This window comes from Rhinatrema bivittatum, chromosome 18 (assembly GCF_901001135.1).
Source record: "Rhinatrema bivittatum chromosome 18, aRhiBiv1.1, whole genome shotgun sequence".
Taxonomy (NCBI): domain Eukaryota; kingdom Metazoa; phylum Chordata; class Amphibia; order Gymnophiona; family Rhinatrematidae; genus Rhinatrema; species Rhinatrema bivittatum.
The window spans coordinates 29427955-29451127 of record NC_042632.1 but is presented as its reverse complement, the minus strand read 5'-3'; the positions used below and the strand labels follow the sequence as shown (position 1 = coordinate 29451127).

The 23173-nt window shown below is 41.1% G+C and overlaps 1 protein-coding gene across 4 annotated transcripts in view; it reads left to right on the top strand.

Annotated features, from left to right (window-relative positions):
- Nucleotides 1–18430, top strand: part of DIAPH1 (diaphanous related formin 1) — a 295385-nt gene extending 276955 nt beyond the window's left edge. For 2 of the 4 annotated variants that reach the window (XM_029583291.1, XM_029583288.1), the window contains one exon: nucleotides 14449–18430. In XM_029583291.1, the coding sequence (XP_029439151.1) occupies nucleotides 14449–14537 (89 nt within the window). In that variant the 3' untranslated portion in view covers nucleotides 14538–18430. Of the gene's footprint in view, nucleotides 1–10255; nucleotides 10306–12137; nucleotides 12192–14448 lie in introns of all 4 variants that reach the window. The other 2 variants (XM_029583290.1, XM_029583289.1) reach the window with 2 other exon arrangements.
- Nucleotides 18431–23173: the final 4743 nt, after the last annotated feature.

Here is a 23173-nt window from a genome sequence, read left to right as displayed (position 1 = left end):
AGCCACCTTTGACACCTGCTGGGCTAAATGGGTGGTTTTTGATAAAAACCAATATTGCTAGTCATTCTCACTTGCGGGACCCTACCTCAGTGAGGAGGGTTCTAATCCATCTAATTGACGAGTATACCTTTCAACGTATTGCCATATCCATGGCTGAGGGAGTTGGGGGACGAGGGACCCTGCAACAGAGGTGCTGCTCTTTAGTTGCAGTGGCTTGCCAGCTATACTTCCCCATTTTAGGGATAACCCTGTCTGCGGATAAGGGAGTCCTAGTTCATGTAACTATTGTTCCATTTGCTGGACCATGTGCTTCTTTTGGGGAAGTATATATCATGGCTGAGGTATTAATACCTAAGCCAGATTCTGGGCAGTCTGTTCCAAGATCGCCCTTGCCCTGCCCTGGTACCCTTAGAGTTTCCAGGCCAGTAAAGAAATCTTGTTCGAAAGGGGTTTGCACATGTGACACCCCAGCTTACTGTCTTAGTGGAGTGTTTCTGGATTTCTTCCTGTGGAATTCGCTCTCAGTTTCAGCTGTTCCAAGCATGCTCTATCTCTGTAGGTAACTCACTCGAATCGGCAGTGAGTTACTTGCTTGGGGTTGATTTGTGCTTACCCCGGCAGTCCAGCAGTCTGCCTCCTTGTGACCTTTGTGCCTTCTGACTTCCAGTTGGAATTTCGGGGGGGGGGGGGGGGAGCTAAGGCATTTGTGATATATCTTAGTGTATACCTGCAAGGAAAGATACACTTGAACTATCCTGAAGACAGGATGCATAGCCCTGCCCTTGACAGGGTGCAGTGTGGGTGAGCTTCAGGCCTAATGTATCTCCCTGCTCGAGGTTTGGGCTAGTAATCCCATTCAGGGATTGTTTTTCATTCCCTGAAACTCTTGATGCCATCCTGCTGGTCAGCTATATCTGGTGCTTTGTCATGTAAGGTCTGTCACAGATCCTACCATTTTTGCTGACTGTTCTTCCAAGCGTTGTTTGGTGTTTCTGCCCATTATGCCTATTAGCCAAAAATGGGCACACTTCTGCAGAGACATGCTGTCCTTCGGATGCTAGTGGACCACAGTTTCTTTCTGGGGAATTCTCTCAGCCCAAGTTGTTTTTTTCGGTTGTCTTGTAACACCAAAGGAAACTGTGTGGTCTTCGTCTAAGAGTCCTTCTCTTCTTTACATCTCTAGGCTTTTTGTTGTCAGGGCTTACTGATCTGAAACCCTGCTTGTAATTTTTTCGTGATGTGGAGTATATTTCTTGCTGGCACTCTCATCACTCCCCTGCTTTAGGTGACTCTGCTAAGCATCAGGGTTTTGTGTCTCTTTTCTATGGTTTTCTGTTTGTAGAACCCAACTCTTTTTGCACCTGTACTCCATTATGGGTTGGCTGCCTCGCAGGCAAAAGGGAAAGAGGTGGTGCTTTCAGCATGGGGCAGGCGGTTTCCCACTTTGTCCTGCTCAGACATCCTGTTTGTCCTCATGACACCCACCCGCTTCCCCTGGGAGTTGGTATCTCCATGTATTAGCTATATTATGCCAGAGAATGTCTCTTTCAATATCTTTATTGGCTGGAGACTTATGAAAACAAAAATCGCCCGACTCAGGCCGAGTTTCGCCACATCCCAGTGGCTGCCTCAGGGGCTCGCAAATAACTTGTCGAATTGAAGCAAATTTGAAATTATTCTTTAGGTAACTGAACCTCATGTGCAGCAAGGCGTATCTTAATTGGGATAAAGTAGCTCATACACTCTTGATGGCTCCATATACTTAATGGTGCCTCATACGTTTAAGCCGCTGATCATTACATATATATATATATATATATGTGTGTGTGTGTGTATGTATATAATTTAGTCCTTACTCAGTGGCTACTCAGCTGCTCTTGGCTTTTCTCTTGTATTCATTAAATGGAACGTTTCTTATCACTGTCCAGCAATAGTCTGCAAGGATTGATGGACTCCATTTGCCATGATACTGTTTTTCCATTGCTTCTATGTCCTGGTGAACTTGGTCACTGCTCTGCAGTTTGGTAGAAAAAATCAAGATGAGTGCAAAAAATGTATCTTTATTGACATGTTGTAGCCAAGGGTTTTGTATGCCGGCGGATATTTTCCACAAACTCCTTGCAGTTGTCTCTTGTTGTTTCCAAGAAAATTTACCACTAACTGGAAGTCTTTCCACACTCTTTTCCTTGTCATGCCATGCACGGTTAAATGGATCATCTTGAAGTTCACAAATTTGAAGGCCAACAAAGGCATCTTCCTTGATCTTCGCTTCACCTAACCTTGGAAACTTATCACCAAGGTACTTGAAGGCAGCTTTAGTTTTGTCCATGGCCTTGACGCAGTTCATCAGACCCAGCTTGATTTGTAATAGTAACACAAGCTTCCTTGATTCTCAACAAGTGCTGGATGCTGAACACTTTTCATCCCAGGCTCCATTGATTGTTGGAGTGGCCAATCTCTCTTGAAGTAATGGGATCTCTCGCATAACACTCCCAATCACAGAGGAAATAGTCTTTTGTGTACCCAGTCGTAGATTAAGTCATAGAGTCAGTCAAATATATATATATTAGTTATTTCTGGTTTAATTTGAGATCCTTTCCCTTCTTAACTCACATATCCTCCACAATACCAAGTCAAAAGTCATATACACTGTCCCAGTAGCATATCTTGAAAGCTAAAGCCAATCAACAATTTATTTATTTATTTAATTTATTTATTTAATTTTATATACCGGCAACCGTTTGCACATCGTGCCGGTTTACAGATAACTTACAACAAGGATATATAGGCAAAGCCTTTACAAGAAACAGTGTAAAACATAAGCTAAAAAAAAACGGAGCAAATAACTAGATAACTTGTGGAAGGAGGGGGTGGGGTGATCGAGACAGAGGAGGGGGCAGGGGAGGGTGAAACTGGTACATAAGGAAAAAATATGTACAAGGGTCGAGTGATTATTGATATATACATATGTTATATACAAAATTGTTTAAGCCCGTAGAGGCTCAGTACTTGAGGTGAGGAGGTGTGTACGGTTGCGTTAAGAGACAAAAATTATGTGCTGGAGGTTAGGTATGTTAGGTGTGTAAGCATCATTTTGGTTCTTAGTAACCCAGATTTAGTAAAATTGGTCTATATTCATTTCAGAAGCATTTTAGTTTTACACCAGTGTTACATGGTTTTAAGAAAAAATTCAAAACAATGCTGCATTGGCAGGCTTATGGGTAGGTAGAATGTTATTCCTGATTTAATAGTATTGCTTATTTTATTCATGTCATTGTGGCAAGTTTATTTAAAATATGTAGTCCATACTGATGGGCTATGCTGCAAGCAGAATACAAGTTCTTAAATAAAAATAAATAAGACCAAGGAGGGATAGGTTTGGCTTTGGATTAAGTATGTGATCTTGTATGCTCATCTACCCAGGATAATAGAGGACCAGTGATGGCAATAAAAGGAGTGATAGCCTGCAAATGGCTAAACTTCTTTATCTGGCAGCTGGGATATTTCCTTTCAATATGAACTATTGTCTTTTCTGCTATCACTTATTTTGACTTCCTAGCCTCTCCATGCTTCCTTTTGTGGTTGTACTGCTTACCCTGCCATCAGGTCGTCATCTCGGTTTGCCTATTTTCTCCTCTCATTGAGTACCCTTCCCCCACCCCATATCTCTAAGCTCCTTTTCCATAAATTAATCTCCAGCCCTCTTTCTCGATTGGTAACTGAATACTAAGTCACTTTTATTATAAATCTCTTCCTTGTTTCTTGACTTGCTATCCATTTTAAAAGCAGCTGTCTATATTCAGGAACACTGCCAGCTTTTCACAAGAAAGTAAAGGAATGAGAATGTAAGACAGGATATGGGGCACTCCACATAGTAACAAAGAAACTAATTGTTAGGATCAGCAGGAGGATTATTCCAGACAGTTCATTAGAAATAGGAGAAAAGCCCCATGCAGCCATGACTGGGATGGTGTGTGTGTGTGCGTGCATGTTTGTTTTCACAATAGTCCTGTGTTTTTTTGGAAAACATGATTCAATCAATTTATTCTGCAGTCACTACTTTCATTGATTCAAGAGCTGGTGTGTATGGTTTGACTCAACTTGTCATCCTTTGTCTTGGGAATGTCACACAAACCATCTGCTCTTCAGTTCATGATCAGAGAAATGAGGATTTTGAATGCCTGCAGTTGGGGGTGGAGCTAAAGCCATCACTTAACACAAGGTGGCAATATAGCATCTGAATTGTGCCTTCTTCAGGGAGTGGGTCTGGCTTTCAGGAGTCCTTTATAAAACCTTTCGATTAAGGGGATATGTTCTGATTTGAAGAGCAGGATAATTTGTCCTCAGTCTGTTCAATTACACATAATCTTGTCATAACCTGCAGCCTTTTAAGCACAGCCTATCATCCTGTGTCTTTTCTTTCCTTGTATAATCCTGTCCCAACCTGCATAATGTAGCAACATGATATACATCATTTTATGTGCAGAGAGTTTGGAAATATTACTTCAGTTTACTTGTAGCTCAGAATGCAAAAAAATAGATATCAAAATCCCATTTATTGAAATAGACTACATGTTGAGAGTTCCCCAAAACTGGCCTTAAATTTTGTCCTTTAATGTTGTTCCATAGACTTTCTAGGTTTTGAATGGCTCTGGTTGTGAAAGTTGTAAGAATTTTCAGAACATAATTTTTAGGGGGGGTAGAAGTGAAGAGGAAGGGAAAGTATAGACTAAACAGAACCAAAGGTTGGAGAGGGCTTCAAACACAAGCTAGCAAGCTAGAAAACTGGCTTGAAATATCAATCTATAGTATGTTAAGGATGTTTTGTTACTTTATATTTTCGCTAGTTTCCTTTCTGATAACAAGTAAAGAACAATAACAGCTGCACTCCCAATTCATTCATGAGTCTGGTGTCCCTGACCTTCAGTGTGTACCAGATAATTGTATTCCACTGGTACTTACAATGACCTTGAAGCCAAGTTTTAGATATTTAGTTAGTGATTCAGCACAAACTTCCTGTATGTCCAGAAGGGAGTTGAGCAATGCTGATTTAAATGAGCACGAAAAAGCTAACTAATTTTAAGTGAATATTTGTGAGATTTCATCATCAGAAGCAGCTCCATGTGGGCAGATTCAGGTAGCAGCTACTAATTTTCAGTTTTCCATTATTTATAATTAAGTTTCTGAAATTAGAACCAAGAGCAAAGCCTAATGAAGCATCAGCATGGAGGCTACGAAGTAAGAGAGAAGCATAGGAGCTTAAATATTTGAAATTATATGTGGGCCCTTGTTAATTAAGCTCCTATGTTTCTCTCTTACTTCATAGCCCCCATGCTGATGCTATACTAAGCTTAGCACCATGCCCGGAGCCCACCTATAACCGAGCACTGCGAGTGGAGACCCGTCTGCGGCCCAGCCATGCGTAGCTCTTGCAGCGCATTGGGGCCTCCTGCCTGACTTTCTCCCCCCCTGCCAGTCTGTCCCTTTGCTGTGTGAGAATGTCTCCCAGCACGCCAATGATGTGGTCTGGGGAAGAGGTCTTGGCTGGATGACATCACAGCCCTCTTAAAGGGCCATAACCTGGGAACAGTCACCCTCTTTGTTCCTGGCCAACCTTCCCATCCTCCCACCCTAATTACCAGTATGCGGGTAGAAGCTTTCATTATTGTCAGTGCAGAATGTCTAGTGCACTGACATGTTGGATAGGGGTTTTTTGCATGCGTACTGTTGGATACGTCAATTTTACACTCGTGCATATCTTGGGCATCTCCTCCGTCTCCTACAAAAATATCACAAAGTCATTGACACAATTCCACAGAAACCCACGGAACAAGTTCCTCCATCACTTTACATAGATGACCCATTACCTGGACCATCAGGTATTCACCAGCAACCCAAGTCAACCCCAAAGACTCCCTACCAAGATCATGATGAGGATTCTTGGGATGATCAAGGGACAGACACCTCTTCTGAGGACTTTATATCAGACCCCTCACCTCCTGAATCAAGAAAAAGATCCCCACCAGAGGACTTATCTTTTTCCAGTTTTCTCCAAGACATGGCGGACACAATTCCGTTCAAACTTTCATCTGAACAGGATTCTAGACAACACACACTAGAAGTTCTACAGTTTGTGGACCCGCCCAAACAAGTATTGGCGATTCCCATCCATGATGTGCTTTTAGACCTGCAGCACCGTATTTGGGAGCACCCATGTACTGTTTCTGCAGTAAACAAACGTGTGGATACAACCTACCTAGTTCAATCAGCACCAGGATTTCAAAAAACACAACTACCACACCAGTCTGTGGTGGTAGAATCTGCCCAGAAAAAATCAAAGCGTGTCCATCCACACTCTTCGACCCCTCCAGGGAAAGATCATCGCTTCCTTGACTCCCTTGGCAGGAAAATTTACCAGGGTGCACTCCTATCTTCCAGAATCTCTGCATATCAGCTGTACATGACACAGTATCAGAGAGATCTCTGGAAACAAATGGAAGAATTCACAAATTCTCTACCTGCACAATTTCAAGAAACAGCACAGGCCATAGTCACCAAAGGCCTAGAAGCAGGGAAGCATGAGGTAAGGGCTGCTTATGACAATTTTGACACTGCCTCAAGAACAGCAACAGCAGGAATCACAGCACGCAGGTGGGCATGGTTAAAAGCCTCAGACCTCAGGCCTGAGGTACAAGAAAAGCTTGTAGGTTTGCCATGTCTTGGAGACAATTTGTTCGGGGGAAAAGGTCCAGGATGCTGTTCAACAGCTTAAGGATCACACAGAGACCCTACAACAGTTGTCCCAACTACCACAAGAGACAGCAACACAGTCCTCTAGGCGCCTTCCTCGAAGAGACCCTAGGCAGTCTTATTACAGACCAAGGAGGTACTACGCCCAACCTGCTAGAACTAGGCCTTCTAGACCTATTCAACGTTCACAATCTAGACAGCCCAAAACAACCCGCACTCAACCTCCTCCACAAACTGGTCCAGCAGCGGGTTTTTGAAGGTCAGACCAGAGAACAGACCCACCTCCTGAACCCCAGACCTGCCAGTAGGAGGCAGAGTATTATATTTCCACTCAAATTGGATAAATATAACAGACCAATGGGTTATTCCTCCAGAATTTCCACCAACTTCCTGCCCACAACAAAATTCTCAACTAATTCAATTACAAATAGAATTATCCACCCTTCTGAGAGCCAGGGCCATTCAACCAGTGCCCCAGACACAGCAGGGCAGAGGATTCTACTCCAGATATTTCCTCATTCCAAAGAAAACTGGAGGCCTACGTCCCATCCTAGACCTCAGAAATCTCAACAAATTTCTAAAAAAAAGAGAAGTTCAGGATGGTTTCTCTAGGCACCATGCTACCACTTCTGCACACAGGAGATTGGCTTTGTTCTCTGGATCTTCAAGACGCTTACGCTCACATTCCAATATTCCCTCCTCATCGCAAGTACCTGCGCTTCATGGTAGGCCATCGACATTTCCAATACAGAGTTCTACCATTCGGACTAGCCTCTGCTCCCAGAGTATTTACAAAATGTCTAGCAGTGCTAGCAGCACACTTACACAAGGAAAGTGTCCATGTATTCCCATATCTAGACGACTGGCTCATCAGAAGTCAATCTCAACAAGGAACTCTTACGTCTCTAAATCGGACGATTGCCCTCTTTCACTCCATGGGTTTTCTCATCAACTATCAGAAATCCCACCTTATTCCGTCTCACCTACTTCAATTCATAGGAGCAGACTTGAACACAACACTATCAAGGGCTTTTCTACCCAACAATCGAGCAGAGACACTATCCCTTCTAGCACAATCCATTTACTCAAACAATCAAGCGACAGCTCATCAGTTTCTAACTTTATTAGGCCACATGGCCTCCACAGTTCATGTCACTCCTATGGCACGACTAGCCATGAGAGTAACTCAATGGACTTTAAGGTCACAATGGATTCAAGCCGTCCAACCATTGCATTCTCCAATTCAAGTAACCCACCAACTACGTTCTTCTCTACTTTGGTGGGTAAACAAGGACAATTTGCGCAAGGGCCTACCCTTCCAGCAACCAGTCCCACAGATAATTTTAACCACAGATGCATCCACGTTGGGTTGGGGAGCTCACATAGACAATCTCCAAACCCAGGGCACTTGGACAAAAGTTGAAGCAACGTTTCAAATAAACTTCCTAGAACTTCGAGCTATACGTTACGCGCTCCATGCGTTCAAGGACTGTCTTTCACACAAAACTGTTCTCATACAAACGGACAACACAGCTGCCATGTGGTACATCAACAAACAGGGAGGCACGGGCTCGTATCTCCTTTGTCAAGAAGCCGCACAGGCCTGGGCCCTAGCACACTCAATGTTTCTCCGGGCCACCGATCCACTAGTACATTCAAAATGTACTAGTGGATCAGCTCAATCGTCAATTCCAACCACACGAATGGTCTCTGGATCCCTCGGTAACGACCAGGATCTTTCAATGTTGGGGTCAATAGACCTCTTTGCATCGCACCTGAATCACAAAGTGGACAAATTCTGTTCTTTACAAAAACAGAAGAACCAACCAACCAAGGACGCCTTTGCTCGCCCCTGGAACTCAGGCCTACTATACGCGTATCCTCCGGTGGTAAGAAAATTAATGGAGACTCTATTGAAGGAAAGGATAGTGAACTATCTACAATCCGGTGGGTTGCTTGACCCAAGGCAGCATAGATTCACCAGGGGAAGGTCTTGTCAGATCTGATTTTTTTTTTTTGATTGGGTAACTAGAGAATTGGATCAAGGAAGGGCACTTGATGTGATCTACTTTGATTTCAGAAAAGCTTTTGATACAATCCTGCTTAGAAAGCTCATGAATAAAATGAAGTTTGGGAGTGGGTGTCAAGGTGATGGAGTGGATTACAAATGGTTGACTGACAGAAGACAGTCTGAAGAGAAAACAGTGTTAAGTGGAATGCCTCAAGGATCAATTTTGAGATTGGTCCTGTTCAATATCTTTGAAGCAACATTTAGGAGAGGAGAGAAGGTAAAATTTGTCTTTTGGTGGATGGTACTTAGATCTGCAACAGAGTGGGACACACCTGATGGAGTAGTGAGATGAAAGTGATTTAAGAAAGCTTGAAGAGTGGTCAAAGGTTGGCAGTTAGGATTCAGTGCCAAGAAGTACAGTCATGCATCTGAGGTGCACTGTTACTGCTGATTGTTCTGAATGATGCCAATAAAAAATGTTACACAAGAGATATAGGAACCCCTATATAAAGCAAAAACTTTAGAATTAAACAATAGATTAGAAATTCTGCTAGTGTGGCTCTTATGATATCATATATCGGAGATGTGAATAACCATCATATGTGTCTGTTGTGTCAATGGCTATTTCAGTAAAGCCTATTTTGGCACAGAGACCTGGTATTTATGGTGCAACTGGCTATAATGGTAGAGCCTTAAAGCAAGAAAATGTTAAACAAAAACAAAGGGCATGGGATAAACACTGCGGATCCCTAGAAGCTAGATGTTGGAAATGAAGAAAGTGTTGCATGGGGCTATCTTGCAGGGAGCAGCAAGTACTACCCTTAATGGAAAGCATGGGGGTAACTTGCATGCAGCAGTTACTACCATGAGCAGCTTGCTGGGCAGATTGGATGGACCACTTGGTCTTTATCTGCCATCAATACTATGTTACTATATTCCTATATATAAATAGGTATTAGTTGCTCCCAATAAAATGTTTACCTATTGCCATTCTGTTATTTATTTTTCTCTCTTTTTTTTTTAAACTTGAACTTAACCCATAGCTAAGGATTCCCACTTTGGAAGATTGAATATCCTCCTTGCCCTCAAAGAAAGCCACTTGGCTTATCTGTAGCAGGTATTCTCCAAAGACGGGAAGATTTCAGTCCATACAAACCTCCCCTAAGAGTTGTCTACCTAAAGCTAGAATATAAAACAGAAGGGGGCCCTGAGCTCATACTCTGTAGAGCATGGAAGGATGCTCTTTGTAGAAGATCCAGTTCATGGCTCTGCTGATGTTGACGCCCACTTGTATGGACTGAAATTCTGCTGTTCTCAGAGAAACACGTTACAGGTAAGCAACTTTGGTTTCTTGGGGTAGCACACACAATATGTGTTTTTGTCCAATGTTTTAGCACAGGATGACATGGAGGGAATAATGGGGCAAGAATGCAGTTTTGTCATCCAAGACCTAGATCATAAGTTTTCAGCTAATAATCTCTTTCCTCTCAATAGACTCTCTCCTGTCCCTCTGTGAGATGGAGGAGGAGCATGGACCAGTTCTGGTAACCCATAGGCATGCTTTCCCATCTGTCTGCATTTGTGTAGTACCAGCACCTGATCTCTCTGCCCCCCTCTCCTTCCCTGTGAATATTTACAATGGGGAAGTAGACAGAAGTAGCAATAGAAAGGGCTGAGAGACCATCTTTAATTTAGAAGACTATGAGCAGGAATTTCCTATGAGCATATTTTGACAGGGCTTTTATTCTTCTTTACTTTCCAAAGTGTAGGATAAGTTCAAAAGCCATTAAATGGTTTTTTTACTGAACAATACCACAAAATTAATTTCTTGTCCCAGCATAGTTGTGTTCCCTTGACTGCAGTGGATCCCAGTTTACCTGCTGGGAGAATTTTGATGATGGCTGGGGGAGTCTGAGCAGGCATATACGTGCATTGTAATCCTAGCTTTTACATTTAAATTCCAGATAGAATATTATTTTCAGTCTCTCAGCCCTGTTCTTTGCAGTGAGAGGAGGGTGAAAGGGTCACCTTGTTTTCTATATCAGGCGCCCTGTTTGTGTATTTTATTGCTTTCTTTCCCAGTTCTTTTCTTCTGAATGTGTTTGCAGTGTTCCTGGCTTCAGTGCCGCAGTACTACATCATCCATAGTGCAGATGGCTGACACTTCAATTCCATCTACCTTTTTACTGCTTCAATTATTCAAGTGCTTATTCTCCCACAAGAGAAAAGGAAGCATAGACTTTTAACTCTTTATTTCCCCTCTGCCAGACGATGTTAGTATCTAGGTCACTGGAAGCTGCAGATTGTCGGTTTGCAAGAAGGGGCGTATGCTCTTAAGCAGATACATTTTCATTTATTCCTAATGATAGCACCACCCTCCACTTTTTTGTTGTAGGATCCCAGCTTACATGAAACATGCTTGTGTGTGATTGTAGGGTAGAAGTGCATGTCCTGTGCATGTTATTGCATGTTGTTTCTTGATTTTAGTGCATTTTCCTTCACAAGCTGAGGGCACAGATTTGACCAGGAGCTTTAGAAATTCCTATTTGAACCAAGGTTTAGAACTGAGGGGAAAATGTTACCTGACTATTCTATTCCAGCGTGAAGGAAAAGATGCACTTATAATATGAGAAACAGGGCAAGAGCCATTTCCCATTCATTTCCAAATCTTCCTGAAAAAATGTTTCATCAAACTGAACATTTCCTCGTACGCTTAGTGTGGAAGATGCCAAATTGTATATATTTCTTTATCTATGTGTTTACAGTGTACAGTGCAATGAGTATGTAGGAATATGTATTTGCAGACCATGTCTTTGAAAGGAATGATGCAATCCTTGAATCTTAGTCCCTTGAAGCCCATAAGCTCTGATAGCATGCAGGTTTGTTTTTACCTAACCACACTTTTGGAGAAAGTTTTTCCAGATTTATGTTCACTTAATGTATGTAGTTGGTTAGGTTGCAAGAAGGCTAGAGGTCCAAATCCAACCTTCTGGTTGCCTAGCTTACCACTACATGGTAAGGTGAAAAATAAACCTTGTCTTCATGGCCAGTAACTCACCATAGGAAAGTTCCTTCCTGACCTAAAATATGATCAAAGTCTGTCAGAGCGCTTTCCTAAAATCTTAACCTCATCACCCACCAATTTCTAGCCTCATTCCTGTACATTAAAAAAAAAAAAAAAAGAAGAATTGTCCAATTTACTTTACACTAACTGTACTGTAACAAGGCCTGGAGGATGGCAGAGACTTGATATTGGTAAACAGAAGGAGAAGGATTTTGTAATATTTTATGAACTGACCTCCTTCAAGCTCTGCCAAATCAAACAAAACTGATGCTTGCTCTGATGTACTAACAGTGACAAATGACTTTACACTAGGGTGGACAACTCTGAGTACCCCAAATGGACTCTTGCCTCCAAAAAGGACAAAAGGCAAGACAAAACTTTGCATTGAATTTGATTATATATTTAGCAGAAATGAGTTTGAATAAGCAAATGCATTTATGTAAATATCATATTACAAATTACTATAATTTAGTAGAACTACAACCTCCTACCTCTCGCTCCTCCCCTCTCCCTCTTTTGAGGTGGCAAGGGGCATCTCTGTTTCTAACACTTACTGTCACACGTTCACTTTGACACCTACTCTCTCTCACAAATACACTCACTCTCTCTGATACACTCTTTAACATATACTCATTTATTCTCACTCTGATTCACATGCTGTTATGCTACTGTTCATGTGCTCACTCAGTGAATATTCTCCCCAGGACCAGGTCTCGTTCCCCCACCCTTACCTCTCCCCTTGCTCCCTCTTTTGTTTGGGTTGCCCCTAATATTGGTATAGATTGGCAGGGGTATCTCATACACACTTACTATTTCTCTCAATCTGACACATACATAGTCTCATTCTCCTCTGACACAGACACACACTCTTGTGCTGCTGCTCAAGTTTGCTCAGCAAATACCCCCCCCCCCCCCCCCAGCCTGCAGCAGCCTAGTCTTCCCAGAAAATTCACTGGCTTGGAACCAGAAGCACGATGACAGCAAATGACCATATGGCCCATCTAGTCTGCCCATCCATCCAATTTATGTAGCTCTTACAATTCCCATCTATCCCTCAGAGATCCCCTGTACTTATTCCATGCTTTCTTGAATTCAGATACCATTTTTGTCTCTCTTTCCACTGGGAGGATTAGCTCAGCAACCTGTCTATGCTCTGCGTGTGGCCTCCTCATGCAAAAGTATCACTAGAATGCATGCTGCTGTCAGTCTGTCATATTACTAGGAAATAATAAAGTTGCTTTTCTTTTTTTTTTTTTTTTATGTTGGCTATACCCTTCCAGCTCAACTCTGATGGCAAGTTTGCCAGTATTTTCTCAGGGAGAGAGAGAGACACAGAGGGTTCAGTGCAATAAACTGCACCCAGCCTAGTGCATGGCTTTGTGCACTGTTGGGCTCACATTTTGAATGTGCCAGACTAGCGTCCAATGCAGTAAGGAGATTAACGTGTCCCAAACATGCACTTAACAAATGCATACCTGATAGTGCCAATTAGATGTAAATTAAATGTAGACGAGGGCATTAGCTATTACCTCTCCCCCCCCCCCCCCCCCCCCCCCCCATGCAGGAAAGCGCTGGGCACCCAACACACACTTTTAGCATGTCAATTTAATTTCAGCCTCAGAGGTGGAGTAAAGTCAACTCGCAGTCAAGGACTCACGGGGAAAAAAAAAAAGGGTTCTCTATGTTGCGATAAGTGTGTCCTCCTTAGTATCAATCATGACACTTTAATTTACTGTTTACGGTGGAGAAAATAAATGTAGATTTTGATTTGATCAGAAGAAACCCACTTTTCGTATGGCCACACAATTTAGACATCCCTACCCAAGGAGAGCCTAATATTTTGCTGTGTTTCTGAAGTTTATCATAACAAGAAAAAAAAGTGTGTTGAAAAGGATGCTCGTAATGAGCGCCCATTGCAATAAACTATTGAGCACTACAGATGCACAATTGTTTTAGCGCGGTCTTTTTAACACTGCCTCTCATTTAAATATTTCATCGGGTGCCCAGGGTATGTGGCTGCTCAGTACTATGCCCTTTTTTCATTGCGCATTTTACTGCATCGACATCTGAATGAGAAGAGTTTCTTTGAAGAAAGAGGGGTGGGAAGAGAAGGGGTCAGAACCAACCAGCAGTCAGTGGTAATGGCAACATTTAGAAGGAAGCAAAAGGGAATAATGAAGAGCAATTTTTTTTTTTTTTTTTTGCTGGGCAGAGCGGTGGGAGAGCTGGACTCCTGGACGGGGTTCATAAAGAACAATGATCTGGGGCAACAATGGACATCTGGCCACCCTACTTTACACATCTGACTTGATCAGACTAAGAACTTATGAACCAAGGAAATTCAGAGCAGTCACTAAGTATCTGTGAAGGTCTTGCCATATGATCCTCTTGTGTGAGCCTGAGGCCTTAAGGCTATTCAAATAGGAGAGGAAGATATAAAGATTTGGAACGTACAAGAGGAGGGATTTGGTGACTGAAGATATTTTCATTCAAGTTAAGTACTTGGTGGGCGTAGAAATGAGGGCTAGAGAGAGACAGAGAGAGAGAGGTCCAATCCCAGTTACTTAGGTCTTCTGTGGTACTCCATGCTTTGCTTTACAATATGCTATTTATGTCTTTTCAGCCAACAGAAAAGCGGGCTGTGCTGTTACCTCACTGCTAGCTTCAGAGCTGATCAAGGATGATGCGATGAGATCCGTGCTAGTGAATTAGGCCAAGGACCACAGTGGAGGAGCTCCTGAAGATAAGGATATGCTCATTTGCAGAAGCTGAAATACGAGTCAAGGAATCAATGAATGAGAGACCCTCAACGTGCTGGAAAAGTCAGAAAAACAAAGAGGAGAAATTCCAAGACAGTCGCTTTCCATTGTTTTAGAATTGGAGAGGGAGATGGGGTTTTTAATGTTCTTTCTCTCAGCTTTACTTGTCCATGTGAATTTTGGGCCTTCATTGTCAATGATCTTTCTTTTCTTTTTGTATTCCTCCTCTTTTAAGAAAGACAAACAAAAGAATAAAGACTTATGTGAAACATTAACCACATCACAGAAACATGAAGATAAAGTGATTTTCTATCACTTAGCCGCTTTTAGGCTGGTAAGAGAGTTATCTAGAATTGTGCTGCAAAATCTGGATAAGACATAGACTGATAGAGGATGAAAAACTGAGTAATCACATCATTTATTTAGTAGAGTTAATTTACCAAAGCAAGAGGTGACAAGTTGCCTTACAAGATTTTTTTTTTAATTATCCTTATTTTGAGAGAAACTGAAGGCTGCTGTAACAGAGAGATCCTCAGAAGCCTTTTTGATGCTGGAGAGTCACAACGCAGACTGCTTGCTCCTCTGGCAGAGGAAACACTTTAGGTCAATGAAACTGGAATTATGTTCTTTAAACTGCTGAATTATGGGTGCTTACCCCCCCTGTGCGCATTGGATTCTCCTGAAGTCTTCTCTCTTCACACGTGAGATAAAAGATAGATTGCCAGAAAGGTCAAGTTTAACTTACTAAGCCACAGCAACATTTTGTGATTCCTTCTGGTATATGGTTCATTTCTAATCTTAAGATGCTTGTGACCATTTTAAGGATGGCATTCAGTGCTTAATTTGCAAGTACAAGTACAAATCTAAGAAGTGCTCTATTTCAATCCTACTGCTTTTATTCTGAAGCAATCCAGGTTGTATTTATTCCTAATTAACCACCATAGTTTTATTCTTCCTGTTCTGGAGGAAGTAATGTCATAATTGGCACTGGTTTCAGGGCAGGAAGTCAGTGAGAATTTCAGACATGCTACAGAGATGACTTCTGATGTTAAGGTGAAAGCCACTTCTCAAGACTTCAGTAGTGTTTTAGTTTAAGGGAGTGGATTTTTTTTTTTATTTTATTTCTGACATACTTTGTTTCCATTTTGTACATCTAATAAGATGCAGTTAATGGAGGCAGATTAGCTTAGGCAACATTTTTCATCACTGAATGTCCTGAGAGGAGCTTTACCTCTAGACCTGTGGAAGTAGAACAGTTCCATTCTGTAGGTCACTCAGAAGAGCATCAGACATGCATATTCTCAAACCCAGCCACATTTGAGAATTTCAAACCTTGTTTTTGATGAATGTCTATGTCTCTGTTCATCTTTGGTTGGAGCGTATATATTTTGGGTTGTAGGATGAACTGCTTTGTACTCAATGGATTCCCATAATAGTGGTTCAAGTATATTTCTTGTGAACTAAGTTGTGACCACCAGAAGGTTCTGCTTTACACTGTGTGATTGAAAAGGCAAAACTTTCTTGTTGCTACACAATCATTTTGCAAATATATCTATTTTTTGTAAAAGATTTTGTTTAAAAAAAACAAAAAAAAACTTGAATGTAAAATGAAAGGTCTGTTAAAACATACTATGGAGTTCTACTATTAGTAGGCGTTCCCCATAAGGTTCCGATATGTGCATGTTTCTCAGTATAGATAGCATCAAACAGAATCGTGTCTAAACTCTCCTTTAGTGCTTTGGTAACAGAAATCATTGTCTTTCCATGACATGCAAGCAAGCACCATCTGTATTATGTGTCTGGAACAGAGTAAATGCAGGGACACGAAGGATAAAAGTGGTGGATCTTATTTCATATTCCGAGTCTTGTACCTATTCACGTCTTCTGAAGGTGAGGTGGCTGTTTGAGCCTTTTCAACAGAGTTCCTGAACTATTTATTTGCCAAAAGTGGAAATGCATTGTCTTGTTCTCCTAGTCATCTGGAAACCAGACATTTAATTTTCTATTACATAATTTGTCTTTAAGATTGGAATTTGCAATACAAAGGAGGGAGGTTTCGGGTTGTTTTTTTTTTTTTTTTTTTAGGACTGTAGTTCATTATTACTGATATTTTGTTTTTATATAGATTTAATGTATTCTAGAAGCCAAATTTTCAAAATAATTTGTAATACTGAATCGTTTGGGGGTAATCCTTAAACATTGATCACATGCATATAAAAATATGAAGCACTGGATTTTTACGTGTAGAAAAAAGTAGCCTCACACTGAAGCTTAGGCTAGCACCAGTGAGGCTCTCCCTTCACATTGATACTGGATTAGGACCAGTGGGACACTTGCTTCACTTCTACATGGCCTTAGCTGAATAATACATCATCTTGCTAATTAATTGCCAGCATGCTGTCCTGTTTATAAAAGAAGAGCACCTCTTCTGTTTGGACATCCTTGCTTTAGTTACCCTTAGAGGTTTATATTCTTGACCTCTCCTGTCCATTTTCTGCATGTCAACTTCACAGAGTAATAACTCTCTATCTGCTCTGTTCTTGTCAGCTGTTGAATTAGACTGCTGGCATCTGCTGATTTTATGAACGTTAAAATTAAATTGACCAGTGCAGTCTATTAAACTAATAAAAACCTGGCACATTATTGAGTTTACTGTACAGGTAAATGGGGCAGATCATGATATCAGCAAGATAGTACTTATTTCAAGGATGTCGTTAAGATATGATTGTGCTTGTTTAGTGGTTTAAAAGGTGATTCTTAATAGAGATGGGCTGAATAATGCACAGTTGTAAACCCCAATGGAAGGGTATGTGCCATCTGGTGGAATTTATTTGAAATAAAACAAGGAAACATGACAGCAGAAAAAGACCGTATATCGCATATCCAGTTTGCCCTTTGGCCCAATTAATTTAGGAAAATTAGGAGAAAATAAGGCAAGTACAATTGGAGGCTTATTATTTTCCTTTATTTTATTTTTTTTTTTTGGGGGGGGGGGATTATTGGCTAGGATTCAACAATAGAATAAAATTAAGTCCATAACAGAGTTAATATCCAGGTTGTGGTAATTTTTTTCAGCCCATCTCAAGTTTTCTCTGCCTTGGCATGAGAACGCAAATTGTTTCAACTGACACATCCTGAAAAGTAATAAAGGGGCTATGCTCTAGCTATCGAATATGAACTGCTCTCATCACCTTTTTTGTTCTGCAACCTTGCTGAGATCAGTCTGAGGTAACAGTAAATGAGCAATGCCATAATTGGATTGACATGTGAAAGTATTGTTTATCTTACCTTTGTAACCTCTAAATCAGAACACCACAGTGCCATCACTAGCCCCTTCATCGAGCACTGGTAATATTACTGTGACTGTCTTTGGCAGGGCTCTGACAGTGAAAGCGCTAGTCTCTGCATCAGGAATAGATATGCTACAGCTCTTCCTGGAATTTTATTGCTGGTCTGGGGACCCCCTGGCTGCATCTGCCAGACTGTGTCCAGTGTGCTGTCTTGGGTTGTGCCTTTTACCTTGGTTTACCCTGACAGATTGGATTCAGCTTTAGCTTCCTCTCTTGATTGTGCTGATCAATTGCATCAGCTGCAATGTCTTTGTTTTATCAGCTATATATTTTATTTTCCTTCATGACAAAAGCCCACTCAGCTAGTGTCCCTTGCCATTTGCTGTTCCCCTCTAAACCAAAACTGCTGCATTTATTTTTAATGTACTTAAAGATTTGATAAAACAAGATTCATTTTTCATAGAATATTTTTGGTGTTTATTTTCCTGGGAGCAATGTAATGCTATCTGATTTATTTTTATTTGAAATATTGATTAAAAAATGTCTTTTATTAGTCTCTGGTTTTAATAATATGATTTATTTCAAGAAAGGTGCACAGCTGTTGTTTTAGTCCGCTTGGATGTGAAGAAATAAGTCCACCAACAAGTTAGTGCATTGGCTTTGAACTTTTGAGACCTACTCTCCTTTCATTTGCACTAATCTGATAAAGGAAGTGTAGCTCTCAAATGCTGGTCCCAAATGTAGTATTAGTCCCATAAAAAGGTTTTACAGGCCCTCCCAGAAGAGCTGGTAAAGACAAGAATGGTAAAGGAATTTGAAAGGGCATGGGATAAGCAAAGAGAATCCAAAATGACTAATGAAGAAAAAGAGGTAACCTATTGCAAACTTTAGGTGTTACACTTCTGAATGGGGGAAACGTGCATGGAGCAGCAGTAACTACCCAAGCAACATACAGGGCAGATGGGTTGGACCAATTGGGTCTTTTTTGACTCTTGATTTTTTATTTCTAAGTATCTTTGTTTATCTTTAGTCTTAGAAACCCAAATGCCTTCCATCCCTTGCATCACTGCTAATGTGTCATTATCCAGGCCTGTTGTGTTCCTATCACAGATTATCAAACCTTGTTGTCCCTACTATCCATTTTTCTTTTACCTTTCAGTTGTAAATTAATCGCTATAATAAATTTGGCCTCTTTCTAGTCAATCTTAGCATTAGAAATGCTAAGTGATGGCCCATCAAACACCTGTCTAGATATGTTGAGGCCTTATCTTTTCATGTCTTTGTCCTAAGCCCAGATGATAGATGGAACTGGAACCCTATAAACTTGCAGTCCCCTGCAACTCTTTTGGTTATATGCCATGAGTTCCAGCAGTGGTGTTGCAATTCTGAGCTTTTGCAGGTTGTCTTCCTAGACAGGTAACTAAAAGAGACATTTGTACCTCATGTTGCTTTTAGAGAATGAAAGTTAGGAAACTGTATTAAAGCCATTTCTGTTACTGAAAGCAAATATCTAATCATCCTGTTAAGCAACAGTCAGGAAGGTCTGCCTGATGTCTCAGAATTTTATTAAAATAACAGCTAGTTACCATGATTTAATACTAATTCATACAAACAAGATTAAAAAGGTATATGCCATACAGTGCCCTGTCTCTCCCCTTCTCTCCTTATCACAATCTGAAATTTCTCTAATACCCAAACATACCTCCAGCCAATCCCCTTACTCCCAGCTCCTCACACCCCACCAATCCTTTCATTCCTGCTGACCCTCTTTAAACTCCCAGCTAATCCTCACATACTCCTCCCCTTTTATCTTGCGTGCACCCAACCAATCTTCTCTCAACTCCTCCTTTCACAGCCCTCCAACCAATCTTCTCAAACTGCAGCCCCTCCTCATACCTTCCCTCTCCCCCACCTAGCCAATCTTCTTTTCATTCCCCAGCTCCTCTACACTCTCTCCCCAACTAGTGATCATCACATCCTTCCCTCCTCCCAGGCCATCCATATCTCTCTCATTGCTGATGCTGCACTGGACTGGAAGCAGGAATAGGAGCAGGCTACATCCTTCACCTCTGCTATAAGGGGCCCAGCTTGCACTTTGAAGCCCATAGGGCATCGTATCCTGCATGGTTCAAAGCCCAGCTTTTCTACCTTCAGGGGCTGAGAATACCAATGTGCAGCCTCAAGTGTTTATTTATTTATTTATTTATTTGTTTGTTTTCATTTTTGGGAGATTTCCCCTGCGCATCATTTTGTTTATTTCATTTGGTTCCCTTACTGAATTAAAATAAAAATTTAAGAAAGGAGCCTCGATCCACAGTTTGAGAAGCCCTGTCTTAACCCAAGCCCTTTTTCATAGCTGAGAGATGTGGTGGTGAACATTGAGTTTAAAACCACACTTAAACTTCTGACCTGAGCTTTCAATACCACAGAATTCCTATCCAAAATTAATTGAAAATCTGACAGCTTAGCTCCAACCCTGCTACCTACTATTACCTCTTTCCTAACAGCATTCAATGCTAGGCACAACCTTTCAACCAATGTAGCACTTCCATAAGGCAAGTACAGTTCCTTCAGAATTGGCTAGGTTATCAGCCAAAGGGCAGTAAATCTGTAGTTTCTCTACATTACCGGAGCCCAAAATATCTTGTAACATACAAAACTGATGCAGGTAAATATTAAACATCATGGTGGACAATATTGGCCCCTAGGCAATCCCACAATTAAGGAGGCCAGAAGGCCATGTCATTCCTATCCATACCATGGATTATTTGATTCAGTAAAAATAATTCAAACCATTAGATAACTCTGCCTTTGACACTGCTGGCCACAAGTCTAGTCAACAATTTCTCATGGTTAATGATGGGGAAGGTGGCTGAGAAGTTCAATAGAATTGGCAAAAACAATCTCTCCCTTACATGTATAGGCACATACAAGAGGTCAGAGAAACATTTTATTTGAAGCTTCTATTTTTTTTTAAACTTCTATATTTTTTAATAAAATGTCCATTTTAACTTTTATAATTTTATGTCAATATATGCAAACATACCACCAAAGTGCAAAGAACCTGAAAACCAGTGTTGCAGATCATTCTAACCATTGTCACTGAATCTACCCTGACATGCAGGAAACCAGGGACCTTGCATGCTATATATTAATTCTGAACCCAAGAAAAGTGGAACAGGAAAAGGATATTTAGATTTTCTGTATTTTCTGACATTCAACAAAGCCCAGCACAACTTTGAATTCCAGTAGCATAAGATCTTGTGAAATCAGTGGCGATGGCTTTTGTTAAAAATGACAACAAAGGATGAAAGACATGGGAGAAGGAAAACATTTACAGTAAGTGTGCCTAACCTGAAGCCAATGTCTCTCAGAAATATGGAAAATGACAGTAAATGAAAATCATAAAACATGTCTTTTGTTCTTTCCGATTGCAATATGGCAGACTCTTACTTCCAAAATACCAAGGGTCTGCAGTGCCTGCACCATGGTTTCTTGAATTCTGATACCATTTTTGCCTCTAGCATGCAATTTTCATTACAGGGTTCCAATCTTCATCTAGCTTCTAAGCATTTCCTTATGTCACTTCAGGTGCTGTGTATGTCAGTTTCTATAGCGGCTGCTGTTAAAATACTATGTTAAACATTTGCAGCAATAATTGGGTGCAATATAACATTTAGAAAAGGGAACAGAGGGCCAGCCTGGTGCCCCAGTGCCACTGTTGTGCATGGCTATGCAGAGTGCCTGAGTTAGATTTCTGGGCCAGCCAGGGCTGGGATATCTGCAGAGGCAGCATTCAGACTCGTGGGGAGAGAGCCCCACTCTTTGTTCAGTTGTGGCACTTCAGAGCCAGATTTGGGAGCCATGATTGCAGGGGTTTCGAGGGCATCCTGGCACAAGGTCACCACAAGCAGTTGTCATGATGATGATGACTGGGTTAGGGAGGGGATATAAAATGTAGGGGGAAACAAGCCCTGGGTAGCTGTGACCCAGGGCTGAAGGCACCAGAGCCTAGGGGTCACAGCTACCCACTTCTGAGTGCCAAAAGAACAAGAAGAAACTTATGGACCCAAAGCATAAAAATAGAAGCCCACTGAACCTTTACTATTATTTACAAAAATCCATGGCCGACACCATCCTCAGAGCATTAGGTACTCTTGATTTGAACTTGAGGCATCCACCTTCAGTTAGATGCCATCTATCATGGGTGCCATTCAATCGTTTAAGTTCTGAACAGGGCAAAAGGATTTCTGCAATGATTTTCTGGAATTCTGCAGATACCTTGGTCTTAAAGGTCGTTTTTCATAGGTTATCATGATCACTCCTTGCTTTCCAGAGAGCTGCTTGATACTAGAAAGGTAGAGAAGGTGTTTTTCAAATTGCTGCATAGGTGCAGTGTCTGCTGGTACCTGTGGACCTTGTGTCTAATTTTCAAATGAAAAGTAGGTGTGGTACTTTTCATCTGTGGCCTTTGAAAATTGCCATTGGTGAAAAGTACCTGTGCACTTTTCCACCTGATCTTGCTGTGACTAAAATGTTAATAGAAATAACATGCATAGATTTAAAAATACAGTCCAATAGAATGAATTAGACTGAGGACAATTTTCAGATGGTCAATTTACTGGGTAAATGGTTTAGAAATTACCTTATAAATGTTGTATACAAAGTCAAGAAGTAGAGGACACAGTGCAATCTGAGAAATGGTTGATTCAGCTGCATCCACAAATAGCAGCGTATAGGCTTACCAAATTGTATACAAACTAAATCTGATATTAGATTTTTCAAAGTCAGGCGTGTGCAATCATCTTCCTGCCTTCCAGATGTAGTGAGGTGTGAACAACAGAAGGAGGGCAACTCATGTTTTAAACAAAACTCATCTCTATGCACCATGTAAATATGTAACACACAACTGTGCATACTATTAAATTCCAATTTTTCATTTTCAAAATCTGTTTTATTAATAATAATAATATGATTTACATAGTATATCCAATACAAGAAATGTTCCATGAGCCAATCCATGGGAGAGACAAAAAAATCAGAGTCTACCACCTCCTCTATCACCAGAAGAAGACCTGTGTGCCTGTATGTCTCCTAAACAGGGCACTCACCCTCTGCCATCATCGTTAGCCCTTCAAAGCAACATGAAATATAACACAGGAATGAAGAAGAGGGAAGCTGATAAATGTTTATTTGCTAAAAAAAAATAATAGGGTTGAGTCAAGCTGTTTTACTCAGGATGCATTATGGAGCCTTTAATGCTTGCTCTTCTCAGGCTTGATGCAGTGTTAATCTTAAG